Raw genomic sequence first — 26,774 nt, 5'->3', positions numbered from 1 at the left:
GACAAAAGAAGCACTTGGCATCATGAAAAAAATCTTTTTCACACAGGGAACAGTTAAGATCTAGAATGCACTACCTGAAAGTGTAGTGGAGGCAGGTTTATACAGCGAATGGTTAGGATCTGGAATGCACTGCCTGAGAGTGTGATGGAGGCAAGGTAAATTGCGGTTTTCCAAAAGGAATTGTAACGCTATTTGGAAAGGCAAGATTTACAGGGACGGCCACAGGGAAAAGGTAAGGAAGTGGCAGTACCTGAATTGTTTCCTCAAAGGGCTAGCACAGACACAACTGGCCAAATGTCTTCCTGCTGAGATATAACCTAACTATAATTCTATGAAAACAATACTTGTACATCAAACCACACCTAGTCAGCCAAATATTCAACCTCCATTTGACCAACCAGGTCAAATCTAAGATCTGCAGTCCTGCCACATTCAGTTGTGAATGATGGTGGAGAATTAAATAATAAAAGGAGGAGGAGGCACCACAAATATCCCCAGCTTCGATGATGGGTGAGCCCAGCACATCAGTACAAAGAACAAAGTTGAAACATTTGCAACAACTTCAGCCAGAAATGGCAAGTGGATAATCCATCTTGGCATCCTCCTGAGGTCTTTAGCATCACAGATGTCAGTCTTCAGCCAACTTGATTCACTCCACATAATATCAAGAAATGGCTAACGGCTCCGTATACGGAGTTCCTCCACTCAGCTCCTGGCACCATTATAGCCTTTGTTCAAATTGGACAAGAAGTGAAGCGAGAGTGACTGTCTCCAAGGCAGCATTTGACTGAGTGTGGCATCTAGGAACCCTAGGAAAACTTCAGTCAGTGGAAATCAGTGGGAAAACTCTACTACTTGGATTCATAACTAGTACAAAGGAAGATGATGGTTGTAGTTTTTGGAGGTCAACCATCTCGGTTCTACCACATTTCTGCAGGAATCCTTCAGGGGAGTGTCTAGGCCCAACCATCTTCAGTTGCTTCAATAACTTTCTCTCCATCATAAAGTCAGAAATGGGAATGTTCACTGATGACTGCACATTTGCCATTTGCAACTCCTCAGATATTGAAGCAGTCCGTGCCCATATGCAGGAAAATCCGGACAACATTCAGGCTTGGCCTGATATGTGGCAAGTAACATCCATGCTACACAAGTGCCAGGCATGCCCACCTTCAACAAGAGAGAATTCAACCATCTTCCCTTGCCATCAATGGCATTACCATCACTGAATCCCCAACTATCAACACCTTAGGGACTACTATTAATCAGAAACTTAACTGAAACAGCCATATAAATACTGTATACCATAATACTGTAAAGTGTTGTAACCTAGTACTATAGAGGCTGGAAAATGTTGAGCACTTGCCAACACCAGATCAGCTGCATCACTTCAGTTTTACATAAATTATGGCAGCGAGTGATTAATAATAATAAGGAACTATGCAAGTCAAAAAAAAGTTTTAGTGTACAGAGAAGCTTTCATCACCGTGCTCCTGTACTGCAACAAAAACTGGACTGTGTATCAATATCACAGAAGAATGCCAGAGAAATTACATTAACATGTCATGCTGCATCCTCTGGATTCAGTGGGAGAACTGTCAGCCAAATGCTGGTGTCCTTGAAGCCATGCGTACAAGCATTCAGGCTGAAGTCTTGCAAAATCAATTTCAATGGACTGGGCACTCTGCATGGCTGAAAATCACCTCCCCCTCCAGGTGCTGTTCTCTCAACTCCAAAAGAGCCTAAGTTTCAGGGGAGGACAAGGAAAATGCTTCTGAGAGACTCAAACTTTCTCCTTGTAAATGGCAGCATTATCCTTAATGACTGGGAGAGCGTGCTATCATCCGATCAGAATGGCTACAACCTGTCCATCAAGCTCCATCATACCTCAACTCCCAACATGATAATGATGAGGTAGAACAACAGCACCAAAGGAAAGAAAAGGAAATAAATCCTGCACTGCAAATCTCACTAACATATGGGACATCCTGTCCCATGTGTCCAAAAATCTTTGGGTCGAAAATCAACCTATTCAGTCAATTGAAGATCCATGACAGAAACTCACGACCCTAAGTAGATGACATCCTCGAATTAAGGGTAGCTGACAACGACAACATTTCTGGTCTCCATATTATAAAAAGGATTTACAAGCATGGTGCTAAAAATATAAGTTATATCTATCAAGAAAGGATAAACAAGACTGGGTTTCATTTCTCTTCAGAAGAGAAGACTGAGTGATAATCTAATAGAGGTCATTAAGTTATGAAATGGTTGAGGGAGCAGACATGGAGAGAGTGTTTCCCCTTGTGGGGAAGAGCAAAACTGGAGGATATCAATATGAGATAGTCACCGAATAATCAAATGATGAACTCCAAAGATATCTCTTTACCCAGGAAGTAGTTGAGACGAATAGAACAGATATATTTAAGGGGAGGTTAGATGGGCACAGAAAGGAGAAATGAATAGAGGGTTATGCTAATAGATATAGATAAGGAAAGAACAAAGAACAGTACAGCACAGGAAACAGGCCCTTCGGCCCTCCAAGCCTGTGCCGCTCCTTGGTCCAACTAGACCATTCGTTTGTATCCCTCCATTCCCAGGCTGCTCATGTGACTATCCAGGTAAGTCTTAAACGATGTCAGCGTGCCTGCCTCCACCACCCTACTTGGCAGCGCATTCCAGGCCCCCACCACCCTCTGTGTAAAAAACATCCCTCTAATATCTGAGTTATACTTCGCCCCTCTCACCTTGAGCCCGTGACCCCTCGTGAACGTCACTTCTGATCTGGGAAAAAGCTTCCCACCGTTCACCCTATCTATACCCTTCATAATCTTGTACATCTCTATTAGATCTCCCCTCATTCTCCGTCTTTCCAGGAAGAACAACCCCAGTTTACCCAATCTCTCCTCATAGCTAAGACCCTCCATACCAGGCAACATCCTGGTAAACCTTCTCTGCACTCTCTCTAACGCCTCCACGTCCTTCTGGTAGTGCGGCGACCAGAACTGGACGCAGTACTCCAAATGTGGCCTAACCAGCGTTCTATACAGCTGCATCATCAGACTCCAGCTTTTATACTCTATACCCCGTCCTATAAAGGCAAGCATACCATATGCCTTCTTCACCACCTTCTCCACCTGTGTTGCCACCTTCAAGGATTTGTGGACTTGCACACCTAGGTCCCTCTGTGTTTCTATACTCCTGATGACTCTGCCATTTATTGTATAACTCCTCCCTACATTATTTCTTCCAAAATGCATCACTTCGCATTTATCCGGATTAAACTCCATCTGCCACCTCTCCACCCAATTTTCCAGACTATCTATATCCTGCTGTATTGCCCGACAATGCTCTTCGCTATCCGCAAGTCCAGCCATCTTCGTGTCATCCGCAAACTTGCTGATTACACCAGTTACACCTTCTTCCAAATCATTTATATATATCACAAATAGCAGAGGTCCCAGTACAGAGCCCTGCGGAACACCACTGGTCACAGACCTCCAGCCGAAAAAGACCCTTCGACCACTACCCTCTGTCTCCTATGGCCAAGCCAGTTCTCCACCCATCTAGCCACAGGAGGAGACAAAGGAGGGGAATTATGCTTAGAACCCAAGGGAATAGGGGAGATCCTAAATGAATACTTTGCATCGGTATTCACGAAGGAGAGGGGCATGTTAACCGGGAGTGTCTCGGAGGGAGGTGTTGACCCGTTAGAGAAAATCTCCATTACAAGAGAGGAAGTGTTAGGTTTTTTAGGGAACATCTATCCTCGACTGCTCAGGGAGACGAGAGATGAAATTGCTGGGCCTCTGACGGAAATCTTTGTCGATTCTTTGGACACGGGTGAGGTCCCTGAGCATTGGAGGATAGCAAATGTGGTCCCGTTGTTTAAGAAGGGTAGCAGGGATAACCCAGGAAATTATAGGCCGGTGAGCTTGACGTCCGTGTAGGGAAGTTGTTGGAGAGGATTCTTAGAGACAGGATGTATGTGCATTTAGAACGGAACAATCTCATTAGTGACAGACAGCATGGTTTTGTAAGAGGGAGGTCGTGCCTTACAAATTTGGTGGAGTTTTTTGAGGAAGTGACAAAAACGGTTGATGAAGGAAGGGCCGTGGATGTCGTCTATATGGATTTCAGTAAGGCATTTGACAAAGTCCCACATGGCAGGTTGGTTAAGAAGGTTAAGGCTCATGGGATACAAGGAGAAGAAAGCTGGGAGGAGGGTCAAATGAAATGCAAATACAGCAAGAACTGGGGGCAAATAGTGTTGTATATCCTATGTAATTTTTCGTAAACTTTAGAGGGCGCAAACTTGGAGGTGATTTGATCAGGATTTATAAAATAATGATTGTATTACATTGCTTTTATGTAGACCAGTATTTTAACTAAATAGGTTAAGAATAGTGTACTGTGTAACAAGCTGGTGGCTCATGTAGTGAACATTGATTCATTGTGTTCCTTCAAAAGTTGCGCCCATTTCTGACTGGGCAAAGATCATCTTTTATAAGAGAATAAAGACAGAGTTGGCTAAAGTGTACTGGAAAAATAGCTTAAAAGGTAAGATGGTCAAGAAGCAATAGCAGACATTTAAGGAGATATTTCAACTCTCAGCAAAGATATATTTCGTTGAGAAATAACAATTGGAGTCAGAGAGGTTTACAGCATGGAAACAGGCCCTTAGACCCAACTTGTCCATGCCATCCTTTATTTACCACTAAGCTGGTCCCAATTGCCACGTTTTGCCCATATCCCCCTGGACCCATCTTACCCATGTAACTATCCAAATGCTTTGTAAAAGACAAAATTGTACCCGCGTATGAGAAGGATGCACATTCTGTTGCTAACAAAGGAAATTAAGAATATCACAGAAACATAGAAAATAAGCCATTCAGCCCTTCGTCCCTGCTCCACCATTCATTATGATCATGGCTGATCATCTAACTCAGTAGCCTGATCTCGCCTTCTCCCCCATATCCTTTGATCCCCTTCACCTCAAGTTCTACTACTCCAACTGCTTCTTGAGGTAATGCTTTGGCCTCATTCAATGTTTTGGCCTCAACAACTTTATGTGGTGGCGAATTCTATAGGCTGACTACTTTCTGGGTGGAGAAATTTCTCTTCATCTCTGTCTTAATCGGTCTACGCTGTATCCTCAGACTGTGATCCCTGGTTCTGGACGCCCCCACCATAGGGAACATCCTTCTTGCATCTACCCTGTCTAGTCCTGTTAGAATTTTATAGGCTTCTATGAGATCTCCCCTCGTTCTTCTGAGCTACAGCAAATATAATCCTAACCAACTCAATCTCTTCTCGTACGTCAAACCACCATCCCAAGAATCAGTCCAGTAAACCTACTCTGCACTCCCTTGAGAGTAAGAACATCCTTCCTAAGATAAGGACACCAAAACTGCACACAACATTCCAGATGTGGCCTCGCTAAGGGTCTTTGCAATTGCATCAAGACATCCCTGCTCCTGTACTCAAATCTGCTCACTGTGAGGACCAATGCACGATTTGGCTTTTTTACTGCCTGCTGCACTTGCATACCTACCTTCTGTGACTGGTGTACAAGAACGCCCAGGTCTCGTTGTATATTCCTCTCTCCTAATTCATCACCATTCAGATAGTAAGCTGCCTTCCCATTTTTGCTGCCAAAATGGATAACCTCACATTTATCCAAATTATTCTGCATCTACCAATCAGTTGCCCAATCACTTAACTTGTCCAAATCACACTGAAGGATCTCTGCATCCTCTTCGCAGCTCACCCTCCCACCCAGCTTTGTGTCATCTGCAAATGTGGAGATATTACATTTAGTTCCCTCATCTAAATCATTAATATAGCGAATAGCTGGGGTCCCAGCACTGATCCCTGCGGTACCCACTAGATGTTGCCTGCCATTTGGAAAAAGACCCATTTATTCCTACTCTTAGTTTCCTGTCTGCCAACCAGCTTTCTATCCATCTCAATACGCTACCCTCAATCCCATGTGCTTTAATTTTACACACTAATCTTATGTGGGACTTTGTCAAAAGCTTTCTGAAAGTCCAAATAAGCCACATCCACTGGCTCCCCCTCATCAACTCAATAAGTTAATCCTCAAAGAATTCCAGTAGATTTGTCAATGATTTCCTTTTCATATATCCATGCCCAATCCTGCTACTGTATTCCAAGTGTTCTGTTATCTAATGGGAAAAAAAATGTACAATGCTGGAAAGATTAGTGGTAGACCAGAAGATTTAGAAACCAGCAAAGGATGACAAAAAAGAGGGATAAATTGGTGCTTGAGGAAACTAGCCAAAAATATGAAAGCAGACAGTAAAAGCTTCAAAAAGCATCTAAAAAAACCATGAGGTGGAGATGCTAGTGTTGGATTGGAGTGGGCACAGTAAGAAATCTCACAACACCAGGTTAAAGTCCAACAAGTTTATTTCTAATCACGAGCTTTCGGAGCACTGCTCCTTCATCAGGTGAGGAATTCATCACCTGATGAAGGAGCAGCGCTCCTAAAGCTCATGATTCCAAATAAACCTGTTAGACTTTAACCTGGTGTTGTGAGACTTCTTACTATATAAAAAAGATAAGATTAACAGCAGTGAGTGTTTGCCCCCTGGAGGATAATACTAAGGAAATAATAATGGGAATCAAGAAAATGGCAGAAAATTTGAACAAGTATTTTGCATCTGTCTTTGCAGTAGAAAACACAAGAAAGCCACCTATGATTGTTGAAGAGCAAGGGATAAAAGGGAGGAAGGAACTTAAAGCAATCATGGACACTAGAGAAGAAGTATCTGGAAAACTAATAGGACTAAGGGCTGACAATTCCCCTAGACCTCATGACGAGCATCTTTGGATCTTAAAGGAAGTGGCTGTAGAGATAGTGGATGCATTCATTGTAACAAAGAACAAAGAAAATTACAGCACAGGAACAGGCCCTTCGGCCCTCCAAGCCTGCACCGACCATGCTGCCCAACTTAACTAAAACCCCCTATCCTTCCGGGGACCATATCCCTCTATTCCTATCCTATTCATGTACTTGTCAAGTCACTACTGTATCCGCTTCCACTACCTCCCCCGGCAACGTGTTCCAGGCACCCACTACTCTCTGTGTAAAACATCTGCCTCGTACCTTGCCCCTCGCACCTTAAACCTATGCCCCCTAGTAATTGACTCTTCCACCCTGGGAAAAAGCTTCTGACTATCCACTTATTCTATGCCTCTCATAATCTTGTAGACTTCTATCAGGTCTCCCCTCAACCCCCATCGCTCCAGTGAGAACAAACCAAGTTTCTCCAACCTCTCCTCATAGCTAATGCCCTCCATACCAGGCAACATCCTGGTCAATCTTTTCTGTACCCTCTCCCAAAGCCTCCACATCCTTCTGGTAGTGTGACGACCAGAATTGAGCACTATATTCCAAGTGTGGCCTAACTAAGGTTCTATAAAGCTGCAACACAACTTGCCAATTTTTAAACTCAATACCCCGGCCGATGAAGGCAAGCATGTCATATGCGTTCTTGACTACCTTCTCCATCTGCATTGCCACTTTCAGTGACCTGTGTACCTGTACACCCAGATCCCTTTGCCTATCAATACTCTGAAGGGTTCTGCCATTTACTGTATATTTCCTATCTGTATTAGACCTTCCAAAATGCATTACCTCACATTTGTCCAGATAACACTCCATCTGCCATCTCTCCGCCCAAGTCTCCAACTGATCTATATCCTGCTGTATCCTCTGATGGTCCTCATTGCTATCTGCAAATCCACCAACCTTTGTGTCGTCCGCAAACTTACTAATCAATCCAGTTACATTTTCCTCCAAATCATTTATATATATTACAAACAGCAAAGGTCCCAGCACTGATCCCTGAGGAACACCACTTGTCGCACCCTCCATTCAGAAACGCACCCTTCCACTGCTACCCTCTGTCTTCTTTGACTGACGGTAAGAAGTCTCACAACACCAGGTTAAAGTCCAACAGGTTTATTTGGTAGCAAATACCATAAGCTTTCGGAGCACTGCTCCTTCGTCAGATGGAGTGGAAATGTGCTCTCAAACAGTGCAAACAGACAAAATCAAGTTGCAGAATGCGAATCCTACAGCCAGCCAGGTCTTAAAGGTACAGACAATGTGGGTGGAGGGAACAGTAAACACAGGTTAAAGAAATGTGTATTGTCTCCAGACAGAACAGCTAGTGAGATTCTGCAAGCCCAGGAGGCAAGCTGTGGGGGTTACTGATAATGTGACATAAATCCAACATCCCGGTTTAGGCCGTCCTCATGTGTGCGGAACTTGGCTATCAGTTTCTGCTCAGCGACTCTGCGCTGTCGTGTGTCGTGACAGCGCAGAGGCCGCCTTGGAGAACGCTTACCTGAAGATCCAAGGCTGAATGCCCGTGACTGCTGAAGTGCTCCCCCACAGGAAGAGAACAGTCTTGCCTGGTGATTGTCGAGCGGTGTTCATTCATTTTTTGACTGAGCCAGTTTTGCATCCACCTTGCCAGCTCACCTCTGATCCCATGTGACTTCACCTTCTGCACCAGTCTGCCATGAGGGGCCTTGTCAAAGGCCTTACTGAAGTCCATGTAGACAACATCCACTGCCCTACCCTCATCAATCATCTTCATCGTTTCCTCGAAAAACTCGATCAAGTTCCTGAGACACGACTCCCCTTCACAAAACCATGTTGCCTCTCACTAATACGTCCACTTATTTCTAAGTGGGAATAAATCCTGTCTCGAAGAATCCTCCCCAATAATTTCCCTACCACTGAAGTAAGGCTCACCGACCTGTAATTACCTGGATTATTCTTGCGACCCTTCTTAAACAAAGGAACAACATTGGCTATTCTCCAATCTTCTGGGACCTCCCCTGTAGCCAGTGAGAATACAAAGATTTCTCTCAAGGCCCCAGCAATTTCCTCCCTTCCCTCTCTCAGTATTCTGGGGTATATCCCATCAGGTCCTGGGGACTTGTCTACCTTGATGTTTCTCAAGAATCACAATACCTCCTCCTTTTTGATCTCAACATGACTCAAAATATCTACACATCCTTTCCCAGACACATCATCCACCAAGTCCTTCTCTTTGGTGAATACTGACACAAAGTACTCATTTAATACCTCGCCCATTTCCTCTGGCTCCACGCATAGATTCCCTCCCTTGTCCTTGAGTGTGCCAACCCTCTCCCTGGCTATCCTCTTGCTCTTTATATATGTATAAAAAGCCTTGGGATTTTCCTTAATCCTGCTGGCCAATGCTTTTTCATGACAGCTTTTAGCCCTTCTTACGCCTTGCTTAAGTTTCTTTCTACTTTCCTTGTATTCCATACTTGCTTCGTGTGTTCCCAGCCTCCTTGCTTTGACAAATGCTTCCTTTTTCTCTTTGACTAGGCTCACAATATCTCTCGTTATCCAAGGTTCCCAAAACTTGCCATACTTATCCTTCATCTTTACAGGAATGTGCCGGTCCTGAATCCCTATCAACTTACACTTGAAAGCCTCCCACATGCCAGAATTTTCCTAATCTTCCAAAATTCCCGAGACTCTGGGAATGTCCCAGCAGACTGGGAAGCTGCAAATGCAACAACACTATTCAAAAAATTAGGAAAGCAGATGTGAGTCAGTTAGTCTAACATCTGTCATTGGGAAAATCTGGGAATCCATAATGAGGAGGAAGTAGCAGGGCAGTTGCTACAACTGTTCATGGCCACACCTGGAGTATTGTGCAGAGTTTTGGTCTCCTTACCTAAGGAGGGATATACTTGCATTGGAAGCAGTTCACAGAAGGTTCACTTGGCTGATTCCTGGGATGAAAAGGTTTTCTTATGAGGAAAAATCGAGCAGTTTGAGCTGGTACTCATTGGAGTTTGGAGGAATGTGAGATGACCATTTTGAAACATAAGATGCTGAAGAGTTTTCACAGCATAGATGCTATCATAGAATTGCTTCCCTGATGGTTGATTAGGCTTTGCAATTCTCGACCTCAGAGAGCAATGGAGGCTGGGTCATTGAATCTAGTCAAGGCTGATTTAGTCATAGAAGTCATAGAAAGTCATAGAAACCCTACAGTACAGAAAGAGGCCATTCGGCCCATCGAGTCTGCACCGACCACAATCCCATCCAGGCCCTGCCCCCATATCCCTACATATTTACCCACTAATCCCTCTAACCTACGCATCTCAGGACACTAAGGGCAATTTTTAGCATGACCAATCAACCTAACCCGCACATCTTTGGACTGTGGGAGGAAACCAGAGCACCCGGAGGAAAGCCACGCAGACACGAGGAGAATATGCAAACTCCACACAGACAGTGACCCAAGCTGGGAATCGAACCCAGGTCCCTGGAGCCGTGAAGCAGCAGTGCTAACCACTGTGCTACCGTGCCGCCCCAATTTAGACAGATAATAAGTCAACCAAGAAATTAAGGGTTATGGCGAAAGGACAAGAAAGTGGAGTTAAGGCCACAATTAGATCAGCCATGATCTTATTGAATAAGGAAGCAGGTTTGATGGGCCGACTGTCCTATCCTGCTATTTCTTATGATCTTAAAGTTGGGTATCTGATTATGTTAATCAGTCCAGGGTGGTCTCGGGGTCTAGTTAGAACACTTGAGGTGTTTTCTTTTTCTTAATTGGCCTGTTTATTTCCTCTTTTCCTTCCACAAGAGTTAATGGGCAAGATTTTATGGCCTCGTTCGACTCGACACTAGAAAATCCCACCCGAGGTCAACAGACCTTCCCATTGTCCACTCCTTGCTCGCTCTGATTCCTATTTGTGGGGGGAGAGAAGGGTGTAGAATTTCATAAAAATTGTAGGAAATTAGAAATGTACAGTTTTTCTGCAAAACAAAGCACAGACCGGAATGTGTGGTATGGTGGAGGGCAGGAGTGATTAAATGATAAAGGTGAAATGGTACAGGTCAAATTAGGTGGTAATTAAATATGTCGAAATACCAGAGGAGGTGTAATTTATGATAGCAGAGGAGAAGAGAAGCATGAAAACTCTGGGTAAGAGTAAGCTCCCAGGGGTCATGAATGTGACAAAAGGCAGTTAGACTCCAGAGGTGGATTTTTCCCATCCCGCAGTGGATGGGACATGGACCATGCAAAGCTATATTGACCTTGGGTGGGATTTTCAGGCTTTTGGGCGAACGCAGCTGGAAAATCCTACCCCGGAGGTGCAGGCCTTTCCTTTCTTTTCCTTTATATCATTGATTTTCATTGGCTTTCCCCATGCCCCTTCTATAATCTTTTCCATTTTTCCAAAATGTTCTTTAGTCCAACACCTGTTAGGCAAAAAGTATCCAGAATTTCCAGTCTGGATCGTAAGCAATCATAACTACTTCTCTTACTATGAGGTGTTCTGGTTTACTAGTTGAATTGTTATTCTTGCTCCCCTTCCCTCAGCAGCCAAATGTAAGAGGATCTCTATACGTTCTAACCTTCTGATTTGCTCCGGAGTTGCTCCCCACTTTAGAGTCAACTTGAAGAGCTGGGGTTTTTCTTCCATATGACCAACTGCCTCCTTAAATTTCTGTCCTTGCTCCCTCCCACCTCACCAAGGAACAACTAGAAGATCTTTATATCTCACCATGACCTACACTATGCATGCAGCTATCTCTGCTACATCCTTCATTTTCCCTAACTCTTAGGTTCCAGAAAACCCCATCCCCCACCAAACCTAACTCTTAAATGCTTGACTGTCTTCATTTGGCTCAGCGCTATCTTTCTTGCCTCCATTTAGAAGGTCATTGGTTCAAGTCCAAATCCTGAGATTTAAGCATCTGATCTAGACTGACACCACACTGGGGGAGTGCCGCATTGTTGGAGATGCCTTTCAGATGACTCATTAAATTGAGGTCCCAACATTCTGATCAGGATATGTTAAATCCCATGGCACTGTTTAAAGAACGGGGCAATTCTGCTCACCAAAATTATTCCTCAGCCAACACCACTCGAACAGATTATTTGACGATTTATCTCATTACTGTCGGTGGCACCTTGCGTGCAGTTATTTGCCTAAATATAACAGTGACCACATTGCAGATGTACATTACTGTGGAAGTGCTGATACAGTTGGGATGGCAATGAGGGCAGTGATATGCTCCTCCTGCAGGATGTAAGAGCTCAGGGAGAATTCCGTTGGCCCTGATGTCTGTACCTATGGGAAGTACACCTGGCTGCAGCACCCAGTAGACTGAGTTAGGGAGCTGGAGCTGGGTGCACTCAGGATCATCCAGGATGCTGAGCACTTTATAGTTAAGAGTTTTAGTGAGGCAGTCACACCTAAGGTGCAGGCAGAGAGTAGCTGGGTGACTACCAGGAAAGGGAAAGGGAGCAGGCAGAGAATGCAGGAGTACCCTGTGGCCATTCCTCTTGTAAACAAATATACCATTTTGGATACTGTTGGGGGGATGACCGTTCAGGTGAAAGCAGCAGTAGCCAGATCTGTGGCACTGTGACTGACTCTGGGGCACAGCGGGAAAAGGTAAAGGTAAACTGGACCATAGTGAGAAGGGACTTGATATTTAGGGGGGACAGACAAGAGATTCTGTGGCCGCAACTGGGAGACCAGGATGGTGTGTTATCTCCTGGGTGCCAGGGTCAAGGATATCTCGGAGCAGCTGCAGAACATTCTCAAGGGGGAGGGTGAGCTGTCAGAAGTGTTGTGCACGTCAGCACAAATGACGTAAATAGAAATAGAGGAAGTCCTGAGGAGTGATTATAGAGAGGTAGGAAAAGGGTTAAGAGGCAGGGTGGTAATCTCTGGATTACATCCAGTACCACATGCTAGTGAGGGTAAAAATAGGGGAATATGGCAGATGAATGGGTGGCTAAAGAATTGGTGCAGGGGGCAGGGATTCAAATTCTTAGATCATTGGGATCTTTTCTGGGGCAGAGGCGACCTGTTTAAGAGGGACGGGTTGCATCTGAACTGGAAGGGGGCCAATATCCTGGGGGAACGGATTTGCTAGTGCTGCAAGGGAGGGTTTAAGCTAGATTCCATAGAATTTTTTTTTCCCACAGAAACCCTACAGTGCAGAAAGAGGCCATTTGGCCCATCGAGTCTGCACCGACCACAATCCCACCCAGGCCCTACCCCCATATATTTTACCCGCTAATCTCTCTAACCTACGCACCTCAGGACACTAAGGGGGAATTTTAGCATGGCCAATCAACCTAACCCGCACATCTTTGGATTGTGGGAGGAAACCGGAGCACCCGGAGGAAACCCAAAGATTGGCACGGGGGTAGGATCCTCAGCAGCAGGGAAGCAAATGAGGGGCTGAAAGGAGTTGCAGTACTCAGCAAAGGCAAGCTGAATAGACATGATAGACAGGAGCATGGCAGGGAGTGGGAAAAACCTGTTGGATTGAATTGCATCTATTTCAATGTAAGAGAGCTGAAGGGTAAGGCCGATGAACTCAGGGCATGGATAGGTACGTGGAACTGGGGTATTAGAGCCATAACTGAAACATGGCTAAGGGAGGGATACAGTTGCTTTAGGTGAGGCAGAGCTGGAGGAAAGAAAGGAGGTGGAGTTGCATTTTTGATCAAGGGAAACATCATGGAAATAGAGATGAAATAACCGAGGGATCATCCAACAAGGCTTTGTGGGTGGAACTAATAAATAAGAAGGGATGGTGACCTTATTGGGGCTGTACTGTGGGCCCCCAAATAGTCAATGGGAATTAGAAGAACAAATATTCAGGGAAATTGGGGAGACTTGCAGGAGTATTAGATTGTCATAGTAGGGGATTTAATTTTCCTAACAGAGACTGGGACTGCGATAGTGTTAAGGACTTAGATGGGATGGAATTTGTTAAGTGCATTCAAGAAAGCTTCCTCAGGCAGTAGGGGCAGGGTCCTACTCGGGAAAGGGCAAAACGTGACCTACTCATGAGAAATAAGGCAGGCCAAGTGACTGAGGTGACATAAGAACATAAGAAATAGGAGCAGGAGTAGGCCATCTAGCCCCTCGAGCGTGCCCCGCCATTCACTAAGATCATGGCTGATCTGAAGTGGATCAGTTCCACTTACCCGCCTAATCCCTATAACCCCTAATTCCCTTATCGATCAGGAATCCATCTACCGTGATTTAAACATATTCAACGAGGTAGCCTCCACCACTTCAGTGGGCAGAGAATTCCAGAGATTCACCACCCTCTGAGAGAAGAAGTTCCTCCTCAACTCTGTCCTAAACTGACCCCTCTTTATTTTGAGGCTGTGCCCTCTAGTTCTAGCTTCTTTTCTAAGTGGAAAGAATCTCTCCACCTCTACCCTATCCAGCCCCTTCATTATCTTATAGGTCTCTATAAGATCCACCCTCAGCCTTCTAAATTCCAACGAGTACAAACCCAATCTGCTCAGTCTCTCCTCATAATCAACACACCTCATCTCTGGTATCAACCTGGTCAACCTTCTCTGCACTCCCTCCAAGGCCAATATATCCTTCCTCATATAAGGGGACCAATACTGCACACAGTATTCCAGCTGCGGCCTCACCAATGCCCTGTACAGATGCAGCAAGACATCTCTGCTTTTATATTCTATCCCCCTTGCGATATAGGCCAACATCCCATTTGCCTTCTTGACCACCTGTTGCACCTGCAGACTGGGTTTTTGCGTCTCATGCACAAGGACCCCCAGGTCCCTTTGCACAGTAGCATGTTGTAATTTTTTTCCATTTAGATAATCCAATTTGCTATTATTTCCTCCAAAGTGAATAACCTCGCATTTGTCAACGTTATACTCCATCTGCCAGATCCTCGCCCACTCACTCAGCCTGTCCAAATCTCTCTGCAGACCTTCTACGCCCTCCACACGATTCACTTTTCCACTTATCTTTGTATCGTCTGCAAACTTTGTTACCCTACACTCAGTCCCCTCCTCCAGATCGTCTATATAAATGGTAAATAGTTGAGGCCCCAGTACCGATCATTTATTCCGACTCTCTGCTTCCTGTCAGATAGCCAATCCCCAATCCACGCTAACACCCTACCCCCAACTCCGTGTGACCCAATCTTCTTCAGCAACCTTTTGTGAGGCACCTTATCAAACGCCTTTTGGAAATCCAAAAACACCGCATCCACCGTTTCCCCTCCGTCAACCGCACTAGTCACATCTTCATAAAAATCCAACAAGTTCGTCAAGCACGACTTTCCCCTCATGAATCCATGCTGCGTCTGCTTAATGGAACCATTCTTATCCAGATGGCCTGCTATTTCTTCTTTAATGATGGATTCCAGCATTTTCCCAACTACAGACGTTAAGCTAACCGGCCTGTAGTTACCCGCCTTTTGTCTATTTCCTTTTTTAAACAGCGGCATAACATTAGCCGTTTTCCAATCCGCCGGCACTACCCCAGAATCCAACGAATTTTGCTAAATAACCACTAATGCATCCGCTATTACCTCTGACATTTCTTTCAGAACCCTGGGATGCATTCCATCCGGGCCCGGGGACTTGTCCACCTTCAGTCCCGTTAGTCTACCAAGCACTACCTCCCTGGTAACATTAATTGTATTGAGTACTTCTCCTCCTACCAACCCTCTATCGTTAATATTCGGTAAACTATTTGTGTCTTCCACCATGAAGACCGACACAAAAAACTTATTTAAAGTTTCAGCCATTTCCTCATTTCCCACTACTAAATCCCCCCTCTCGTCCTCCAAGGATCCAACATTCACTCTTGCCACTCTATTCCTTTTTATATATTTGTAAAAGCTATTACTATAATTTTTTATATTTAGAGCTAGCCTAGCTTCATAACCTATCTTTCCTTTCTTTATCGCTTTCTTAGTCGTTCTTTGTTGTTTCTTAAAGTTTTCCCAATCTTCCGATTCTCCACTATTTTTGGCCACTCTGTACGCATCGGTCTTTAATTTAATACTCTCCTTAATTTCCTTCGCTATCCACGGCTGGTTATCCCTTTTCTTACAGTCCTTCCTTATCACCGGAATATATTGTTGCTGAACACTGAAAAGGATCTCCTTAAAAATCCTCCACTGTTCCTCAGCTGTCCTACCTACCAGTCTGCTCTCCCAGTCCACCTTAGCCAATTCAGCCCTCATCCTATCGTACTTCCCTCTGTTCAAACAGAGGACACTGGTATGGGACCCTACTTTCTCCTCTTCCATTTGTATCAGAAATTCGACCATGTTGTGATCACTTGACCCAAGAGGATCCTTCACAAGAACACCCTTAATTCTACCTACCTCATTACACATTACCAGATCTAAGATAACTCGCTCCCTCGTCGGTTCTGCAACATACTGTTCAAGGTAACTATCCCGACAGCATTCTAAGAACTCTTCCTCCATCCCACCCCTTCCAACTTGAGTCAGCCAATCAATGTGCAGGTTGAAGTCCCCCATGATTATTCCCGTTCCGTTTTTGCACGCATCCATTATTTGCTTGTTTATAGCCCTCCCCACCTCAACATTATTATTTGGGGGCCTATAGACCACGCCTATTAGTGTCTTTCTCCCCCTACTATTCCTTATCTCTACCCATAACGATTCCACGTTTTGTTCCTTAGAGCCTATGTCATCCCTCACTACTACCCTGATATTATCTTTTATTAACAGAGCTACCCCACCACCTTTTCCTTCCTGTCTATTCTTCCTAAATGCCTGATACTCCTGGATATTCATCTCCCAGTCCTGGTCTCCCTGCAGCCACGTTTCTGTAATGGCCACTAGATCATACCCATTTGTGCTGATTTGCACCATCAACTCATTAACTTTGTTCCGAATGCTTCGTGCATTCAGGCAAAGTGTCTTTATTCCAGCTTTTATCTGGACCCGATTTAATGAAACGCTATCAACCTCTCCCTCACCACCTACTCCTTTAACTACTTGAATGCCCTCATTCACTTGCACTCGCTCCCTCTCCTCTACCATTGATTTCGTAATTCCTCTTACTTCTGCACCACCCCCCCCCCCCTTACTTCTGCACCACCACCCCCCCCCATAAATTAGTTTAAAGCCCTATCTACAGCCCTAGTGATACGATTCGCTAGGACTCTGGTCCCAGCACGGTTCAAGCGGAGACCATCCCATCTATACAGGTCCCATCTGTCCAAATTCTGGTGCGAATGCCCCATGAATTCGAACCCATTCCTCCCACACCAATCCTTGAGCCACGCATTCGTCTCCTTAATCCTATTAACCATGCGCCAATTCGCGCGTGGCTCAGGTAGTAATCCAGAGATTACCACCTTGTTGGTTCTGCTTTTTAATTTGTTCCCCAGCTCTTCGTACTCCTGCAGATCCTTAGTTCCTGTTCTGTCTATGTCATTGGCACCTACGTGGACCACGACAACTGGATTTTCACCCTCCCACTCCAAATTCCTCTGCAGCCCAGATGATACATCCTGGACCCGAGCACCAGGCAGGCAACACAACCTATGGTATTCCTTACCCTGGTCACAGAGAACAGTGTCTATGCCCTTAACTACACTATCCCCAATTACTACTATATTTCTCTTTGATTTCTCCGTTGCAGCAGCACCCTGCACCGTGGTACTGCCGACAGTTTGCTCGTCCTTCTCGCAGTCATTTTTCCCATCTACACTGGTGGCAAGAACCTCAAATCTGTTGCACAGATTTAAGGGCTGAGGTTCTTGGGACTTCACCTCCCGCAAACTACTTCCTTTCTTCCCCCCACTGCCCGCCTTCTTCCCCCCACTGCCCGCCTCACCTGCAGCCACTCCCTGTTGTCCCTGACCCCCAGCTAAGTTAGTCAATCTAAGGGGCGTGACTTTCTCTTTATACACATTATCCAGATAGCTCTCCCCTTCCCTGATAAGCCTCCGTGTCTGTAGCTCAGAGTCCAGTTCATCTACCTTGAGCTGGAGATCCTCCAGCAACCAGCACTTACTGCAGACATGGTCCTTGGGGTCCACTTGCTCCCACATCATGCAGAAACAGCACATTACATATCCCTCCATACCAATTTACCTTGTATAAGTTGGTGTAATTTAAAAGTGAAACCCTACCCTGCCTCTGCCTGTCCTCACCGAAGCCCTGTGAGCCAAAGCCCTTACAGTTCACACTCTACTCCCCACTCACGACGCTGCCTGCTGCCGACGCTGCCCGCTGTATAGAGTGACTTTTATACTAAACAAAAACACACAATCTCCCAGAATCCCCTGCGGCCTACTCCCACTTCCCTTAGTTTAAAGCCTTGAAAAAAAGCCCATTAAAAAAACAGATTAAATAAATAAATCGCAGCACTTGACAGTGGATGACCACTTTGGGACCAGTGACCATAGTTCTAATAATTTTAAAATAGTTATGGAAAGGGACAAAACTAGTACACAGGTGCAAGTTCTAAATTGGGCAAGGTGAAGTTTGATGGAATTAGACAGGAGCTTGCAAGGGTTGATTGGAGTAGCTTGTTTGAGGGCAAAGGGACCTCCAGCAAGTAGGAGACTTTTAAAAGTGAAATAGCTAGAGTTCAGGGTCTATATGTTCCTGTTAGGGTGAAGAGCAAGGCTGGCAGGAGAAGGGGACCCTGAATGACAAAGCGTAATGAGGTTTTGGCCAGGAAAAAGGAGCCATGGCTCAGGTACAAGTGGCTAGAATCAAGGGATTCCCTGAAGGTGTACAGGGCATACAGGACTATACTCAAGAAAGAAATTAGGAGGGCAAAAAGGGGGCATGAGGTAGCATTGGCTAAGGTAAATCCAAAAGATTTCTTTAAGTATATTAAAGGAAAAAGAATAACTAGAAAGAGAATAAGACCCCTCAAGGACCAAAGTGGACACATGCGGAACCACAGGAGATAGTGGAGGTGGATTCCTGATCGGTAAGGGAATTAGGGGTTATAGGGATCAAGCGGGTAAGTGGAACTGATCCACTTCAGATCAGCCATGATCTTATTGAATGGCAGGGCAAGCTCGAGGGGCTAGATGGCCTACTCCTGCTCCTATTTCGTATGTTCTTATGTTCTCAATTAATATTTCTCTTCTGTGTTTACCGTGGAGAAAGACATGAAGACTTGGGAACCTGGGAAAGTTTGTGGCGATATATTCGGGACAGTTTACATTATAGTAGAGGAGGTGATGGACATATTAAAATGTATGAAAGTGGATAAATCTCATGGCCCTGACTAGGTTTATCCAAGAACATTGTGTGAGGCTAGAGAAGAAATTGCAGGAGCCCTGGCTGAGATATTTGCATTATCATTAGCCACGGATGAGGTACCAGAAGACTGCAGGGTAGCAAATATTGTGCCTTTATTTAAGAAGGGCTGCAAAGAAAAACCTGGGAATGATAGACCGGTAAGCCTAACATCTGTGATGGGTAAGTTACTAGAGAGGATTCTGAGGGATAAGATATGAAGGCATTTGGAAAGACAGGGTTTGATTATGAGTAGTCAGCATGGCTTTGTGCATGGGAGATCATGCCTTACAAATTTGTTAGAGTTCTTTGATGAAGTGACCAGGAAGGTTGATGAGGGCAGGGCGATAGATGTAGTCTTTATGGACTTCAGTAAGGCCTTTGATAAAGTTCCACATGGTAGGCTCTCTGGAAGGTTAGATCACATGGAATCCAGGGAGAGCTGGCAAATTGGATATACAATTGGCTTGATGTTTGGAAGCAGAGGGTTACGGTGGAAGGATGCTTGTTGGACTGGAGGCCTGTGACTAATGTTATGCCTTGGGTCAGTGCTGGGCCCATTGCTGTTTTTTATCTATATCAACAATTTGGATGAGAATGTACAAGACATGATCAATAAGTTTGCAGATGACACTAAGATAGATGATATTGTAGACAGTGAGGAAGGTTATCAAAAATTGCAGCAGGATCTTGATCAGCTGGGAAAGTGGGCCGAGAAATGGCAAATGGAGTTCAATACAGATAAGTGTGAGGTGTTGCATTTTGGAAAGTCAAATCAAGGTAGGACTTTCGCGATGAATGGTAGGACCTTAGGGAGTATTGTGGAACAGAGGGACCTTAAGTTCAGGTGCATGGTTCTCTAAAGATGGAGTCACAGGTAGATAGGGCAGTAAAGAAGGCTTTTAGCATGCTGGCCTTCTTCAGTCTGTGCATTGAGTATAGGAGTTGGGAAGTTATGCTGCAGTTGTACGGGATGTTGATGAGGCCGCACCTAGAATATTGTGTTCAGTTTTGATCTCCTTGCTATAGGAAAGATGTTTTTTAACTGGAGAGTGTGCAGAAGAGATTTACAAAGATGTTGTCAGACTCAAGGGACTGAGATTGAATAGGCTAAGACTTTTTGCTTTGGAGATTGGGAGACTTAGGGGTGACCTTATAGAGGTGTATAATATGAGAGGCATGGATAGGGTGAATGCACTCAGTCTTTTTCCCAGGGTTGGGGAATCGAGAACGAGAGGGCATAGGTTTAAGTTAAAAGGAGAAAGAATTATGGGAACCTGAGGAGCAACGTTTTTACACAGAGGGTAGTGCGTTTGTGGATTGAGCTGCCAGAGGAAGTGGTTGAGGCAGGGACATTGACAACATGTAAAAGGCATTTGGACAGATGCATGATTAGGAAAGGTTTACCATAGAAACCATAGAATGGTAAACCTTTAGAGGGATATGGGCCAAATGCAGGCAAATGGGGTTCGCTTAGATGGATATTTTGGTTGGCATGGACCAGTTTGGGCTGAAGGGTCTGTCTTCGTGCCATAGATTCTATGACTATGAATATCTGAAGGACATGTGTGATTTCTTTCTTCTATTTTCTCGACTTTAAAAAAATTCTCCCCATGTCTCCTCCGTTTATTATCTTTACATCCTTTTTCCATCTCCCCTTTCATGATTCTCTTAATTCTCTCATTTGTGATTGTCTTTCAAGTTATGTTTCCTCCCCCAAGGCTTCTTAAATGTGGGCCAGGATTCTTCCAAAAAAATTCTATGTCTGCAACGTGCGGGAAAATGGGAGTAAATCCCCCTGTTTTTTTCAGCGTGATTTCCAGAACGAATCTCTGACACACTGCATCACAGAGTGCCATAGCAGGATTCACTCTGAAAATCTGGGGGTGAGGCCTATTCTCGCTCAAGAGGCTGGTAGCATAGCGCTGAGTGGGCCACTGCGAATTCACCGATCTGTCAGCATGGAGATTGGTGCATGCACAGTGGCCCACTCAGGCCTCCAGATCATTGACCAGCCCTGATCGCTGGCCTCCTGGACCTCCGCGGACCAGCCCCAATCTCCCTGTTCTCTCCCCCCCATCTTCCATCACCCAGATGGCCAGCCCCAATCACCTTGCCCTTGGGTCATGCCAGTCTGGCACTGTAAGAAGTTTAACAACACCAGGTTAAAGTCCAACAGGTTTATTTGGTAGCAAAAGCCACACAAGCTTTCGGAGCTCCAAGCCCCTTCTTCAGGTGAGTGGGAATTCTGTTCACAAACAGGGCATATAAAGACACAAACTCAATTTACATGAATAATGGTTGGAATGCGAATACTTACAACTAATCAAGTCTTTAAGAAACAAAACAACGTGAGTGGAGAGAGCATCAAGACAGGCTAAAAAGATGTGTATTGTCTCCAGACAAGACAGCCAGTGAAACTCTGCAGGTCCAGGCAACTGTGGAGGTTACAAATAGTGTGACATGAACCCAATATCCCGGTTGAGGCCGTCTCGTGTGTGCGGAGCTTGGCAGAGTCTGGCACTGCCCAGGGGTACCTTCTTCTCCCCCCCCCCCCCTTTCCCCCTCCCTCCCCCTTTCCCCCTCCCTCCCCCGGCTTCCTTTGGAGCCTGAATGACCTGTCTTCCCTCCAGCGGGGTCGGGCCACCTGTTCCCCATTAATGGGGAGCAGGAGTAAATCCAGCTGGTGGGAACCACTCCCGGCGGGGTGGAGACGGTAGCGGGCCCGGAAACTTCAGTCCTGGGCCCACTCATGAAATGCAAATAGCAATTTCCATATTGTAATCAACTCCGCACTGATTTTTGGCACGGAGCTGATTACGGTGGAAATCTTAGTCTTGGAGACCAGCAGTGGTCGTGATACCCAGCAGGAAGCCTGCGAAACGGGCCCCAACATAGTGCGCTGGGAGAATCACCCCTTGCTGTTATCTCCCAGCACTGTCCCTCCATAATCCAATCGTGACTCTTCAATCCCAACTTTGTGCAAATGTTAACCTCTGCAAAATGTCTGCCTTTGCCCTAACCTGAACCCCTCATCTGCTAAAACATGTCTTTGTTTAGATTTGACTGCTCTGAACTTTTCTAGGTGACCTCCTATCTTCTAACTTAAAGTTTACAAATTACAAGCCACACGCTAGCTGCAGTTGTAGAAAATGTCTTGTATTAATCCAGTTTGTTGGAGTAAAGAGTCTTGGGTAAATCTTTTTACCTTTGTTCAACAGAGTAACAGCAAGAATGCAGATTATATGATTTCATGAGGTATTCTGATTTGTTTCAGGGATGTGACTAAACATAGAATGTTTATTTATTAGTGTTACAAGTAGGCTTGCGTTAACACTGCAATGGAGTTACTGTGAAAATCCCCGAGTTGTACTTCGGTCAAATATCCTAATCCTATTTTGAAATTTATTTTTGTTCCCTAGGCCTTCCAATGATTTGAATTATCCAATGAATTCAAAAAAACTGCACAGACTTGGTTGGAAACCCAAAGTAGCATGGGAGGAAGGAATTAGAAAAACAAGTATGGTTATTCTTTGAAATATTTTTTAATAGCAACAACAGATTTTTGCTGAACTGATAACAATTGGGATAATTAAGTTGCCTATTAAATGACTCTAATTATCTTTTTATTTTAGCTTCTTGTATGCATTGATGCATTTATCTAACGTGCTTCCATAATTACATGATGGATGTTTTTATTGATACATATAGAGAAACAGAACATCCTTATTTTCTTCGTTCATGGAATGAATGCATCGCAAGCAAGGCCAGTATTCGTTGCCCATTCCAAATTGTCCTTGAGAAGATAGTGAGGCATTTTCTTGAACCACTGCAGTCACATGGTGCAGGTACATCCACTGTTTTTAGGGAGGAAGTTCCAAGCTTTTAACCTGGCGACAGTGAAGGAGCGGTGATGTAGGGCGGAATCTTACCAAAAAATGACAAAGTATCAGGATCTGACTGAAACTGATATGTTTCTCTCCAGAGAAACAGATAGGTTTCTCTCCAAATCTTATGACAGTTTGTCAAAAAAAGAAGGGGGTGTGTTTCACATCGTCATTTTGAGGGGCAGGGCTGAAATATAACAGCAAAGTTGGATCCACAGAGATTGGAGCGCCCTTTTTAGAACATGAAAAAAAACCTTAACCCAATCCCATTCCAAAGATATCAGGGACTTCTCTTCATGTTCCTCTCCCTATGGGCTATACTCAGCTTTGTGCCCACGGAGGGATCCCCTCAACAGATTCATGTGTAGTGAACCTGTTGAAAACTTCACCAACGTGACATCACGTTGACAAGGTACGAAAATTTAGTGAGGGGGAAGATCTGGCATAGGGAGTGATTAATGACATTCAAGTTTATTTAAATGAATGTAAATCAGGTTCTCTCCCATCACGGGCATCAGCGAGGAGGCAGCGGAAATCACAGAGCCTGTGGGCTCAGAATGTCGCAAAGGTTCCAAATTGGGATAGTGTGCGAGTTGGAGGGAAACTTGCAGGTGGTGGTATCCCTATGCACCTGCTGCCCTGGAATTATTTAATTGGCTGGCTTTGGGATACATTTGTTCTTTCAGTTTCAATACTTAGATGCTGTATTGTAAGTTAGATGTTTTTACTGCAGTAATTAAATATAGGGCTCAATCCTACAAATATAATTTGACCATTACAATGACCATTATTTTATAAGTGTTGACATGCATTACATTGCTTTTCTCAATGAAAGAAGTTCCAAAATACAATCAGAACTGTAGGAAAATGTGTTCGAAAACTCTCTTGTCATCTTTTGGACTGAGATTTAAATGTCCAATAATTTTAACTTTGAATAAAGTGACCCTTTTGTCAAACTTTTTAAAAATCTATTGACACTCCATTGACTGATGGTCAATCTGCTTTGAAATGGAATTGGAGTAACAGCCGAAGCTTAAAGAAAAACAAGTGTGGTGTTTCAGTTTTAATGGGCTCCATTGTTGATATTTCCTGTGGTTCTTTTAGATAGCCACGGTTATTAAGCATGCTTGACTAAGTATCAAAAACTCCTCAACTATTTATGACAACAGAGGGGCAGTGTTCACTTTTTGATAGTTTTAAGAAGTTGAGGTTATGACAGAATTATCTGTCTATGATGTTGTAAGTAGATAATCTACTGTTTTTATTTGACTGCTTGAGGGGATTTACGTTTTTTGAATGGGGTTGACAGTTTTTTTTTCAGTGTGAAGTGTCTTTGAATCTGACAGTTATATTTGATTGTTAGAATTTTAATTTTTAAATGTCATTTTCTGGGATATCCTGAGGTCTGTCCATGATGGATACCGTGTGAATGGCTATGGCGGACATGTGGAGCGGGGGAAGGAGGGTATGGATGGTATTGCACCATGGGGGGCATGAAGAGGCGCATAGGATTTGAGGGCCTGACATTGGCCATTAAAACTGGACCAATGTCCTAGAAAACAGAGGCGGGCATTCCAACTTGGCCATCTGCCTGCCTCACACCTGTCTCTGGTGGCAGGGGCCTGATTCATCTTGCACCTGCCTTCCCAGAATTAAAATATGGCAGGCCATTAGACGGATCTTTCAGTTCAGAAAGCTTCCCGACTTAACTTTCCCTTCTCCTCCACAAAAATCTAGACCCATGGGTTAGTTCTTAACCAGTTAGTAGTTATTTTTATTTCAGTGCTGGCTGCACCCCTGAAATGTACAGCAGAGCTCAAAAAACAAGGTAATGAGTAGCTAAAATGTTCTGGGCTCTATAAAAGTAAAGAGGGAAAGAATAATATGTCAAAATTGAAGTACATAATTAATTTCACCCAAAATATAAATTTCAAAAGTAGTTGTATTCAATTTTAATGTGTGTGAGGCGGTGAATGTGAAGGGACTATGGTTCCATTTATGTTACTGGATATACTTTCAAGAGCAAAGTTAGAGGAAAACATTTTCAGGTCTCTAAGAACAATCTATTATGATGGCTTAAATTAGTTTTTGCAATTTACTTTCTTGAATAGATAACAACATTCTGCAGCGACATGTATAGTTTTTTAAATTATGCTCAATAACTGAAGTTTGTTTTTGTTTTTTCACCATTAGTTGAATGGTATCAAGAAAATTTCTACAACTGGCCAAATGCAGAAAAAGCATTAGCTCCTTTTCCATCTTCAGCACTTAATAAAAGTTGCCAGTGATTGTAACTTTACACAGAACGCAGCATCTCTACCTCATCTGGAGCTTCAAGTGGATCTTTTTGTTTGTCACAGAACGGCAACGATATAAGTAATGCAGAAAAACCCTACTTTTTAATTATTAAATGTGTTTGATACTTGAAAGGAATTTATTATGGTTAAATGTGTAATAAAGGCTTGGCCTAGCTAAATTATGTCCAAATTAGGTCTTTAAAAAAAAAATACTATTTTAGGAGTAATTTTCTCCAGTGCGACCTAGCATTGGTGGGTCCTTGTATGCAAAATCTTGTTGCTAATGTGATTGGTAAGCTTTGTAAAGACACAGTAGCCTAATGATTATGGCACCATATTAGCACTCCCAAGATTTCAAATCCAACTGTGGAAAGTGGGAAATCACTTTCATTAAAAATCAATTTAATGATTTGCGTGCTAGCATCAGATAAAATAATCATGAATTGGCTGGATTGTCATACAAAGTAACTGGTTAAATAATGTTCTTCAGGGAAGGAAACCTGCCAGCCTTAGTATGTGATTGTGAATGTTCTACACTGCATGGTCCGCTCTTTACTGTCATTTGGAACCAATAGGGAAGATCAGTAAATGCAGCATTGGCAGTCTTGCCCATTTGGGTAATAAATGCCAGCCTTGTCAACAGTGTTCACATCCTTAGAATGAAATAAAATTTAATATCGTATTTTATATTTAAACAAGTAAAGTCTATATTTTTAGTTACAATGTTTTTAGATAGGAATAATATTTATTTTAGTATTTAGTTCTTTATGTACAGTAGAATGCTTAGTTTATTATCTACTGTATTCTAAATCAATGTACTATTTTGAGCTCTGTTAAACCAGTGATTATCGAAATAATTTAAATAAATTAGTATATTTTTAAGAATCTTTCATATTTTTCAGCTATGTGGGTAGATTTTCCAAGTCCTCACTTATAAAAATTTAGAATCATAGAATCCCTACAGTGCAAAAAGAGGCCATTTGGCCCATCAAGTCTGCACTGACCACAATCCCTCCCAGCCCCTATCCCCATAACCCCGCATATTTACCCTGCTAGTTCCCCGACACTAAGTGGCAATTTAGATCATAAGACCTAGGAGCAGAATTAGGCAACTCGGTCCATCGAGTCTGCTCCTCCATTCAAGCATGGTTGATATTTTTCTCATCCCCATTCCTTTCCCCCATAACCCCTGATCCCCTTATTAATTAAGAACCTATCTATCTCTGTCTTAAAGACACTCAATGACATGGCCTCCACAGCCTTCTGTGGCAAACAGTTCCACATATTCACCACTCTGGCTGAAGAAATTCCTCCTCATCTCTGTTTTAAAGGTTGTGCCCTCTGGTTCTAGTTTCTCCTACTAGTGGAAACATCCTCTCCACGTCCACTCTATCCAGGCCTCGCAATAATCTGTAAGTTTCAATAAGATCCCCCCCCCATCCCATCCTTCTAAAC

General features: G+C 43.9%; 2 protein-coding genes across 4 annotated transcripts in view; one reads left to right on the top strand and one right to left on the bottom strand.

Moving 5' to 3' along the window:
* The window catches only part of tgds (TDP-glucose 4,6-dehydratase), an 88,590-nt gene extending 62,391 nt beyond the window's left edge, over window positions 1-26,199 (top strand). For 2 of the 3 annotated variants that reach the window (XM_078221649.1, XM_078221647.1), the window contains 2 exons: window positions 22,558-22,655; window positions 25,216-26,199. In XM_078221649.1, coding sequence (XP_078077775.1) covers window positions 22,558-22,655; window positions 25,216-25,310 — 193 coding nt within the window. In that variant the 3' untranslated portion in view covers window positions 25,311-26,199. Of the gene's footprint in view, window positions 1-22,557; window positions 22,656-22,770; window positions 22,884-25,215 lie in introns of those variants that run through there. The other variant, XM_078221648.1, reaches the window with a different exon arrangement.
* gpc6a (glypican 6a) overlaps window positions 1-26,774 on the bottom strand; it is a 1,457,751-nt gene that overhangs the window by 93,477 nt on the left and 1,337,500 nt on the right. The gene's annotated exons all lie outside the window — the stretch shown is intronic.

The sequence above is a fragment of the Mustelus asterias genome, chromosome 10 (genome assembly GCF_964213995.1).
Source record: "Mustelus asterias chromosome 10, sMusAst1.hap1.1, whole genome shotgun sequence".
NCBI lineage: Eukaryota > Metazoa > Chordata > Chondrichthyes > Carcharhiniformes > Triakidae > Mustelus > Mustelus asterias.
Note: the sequence above shows the minus strand (reverse complement) of the source record. Positions and strands in the feature narration are given on the sequence as shown.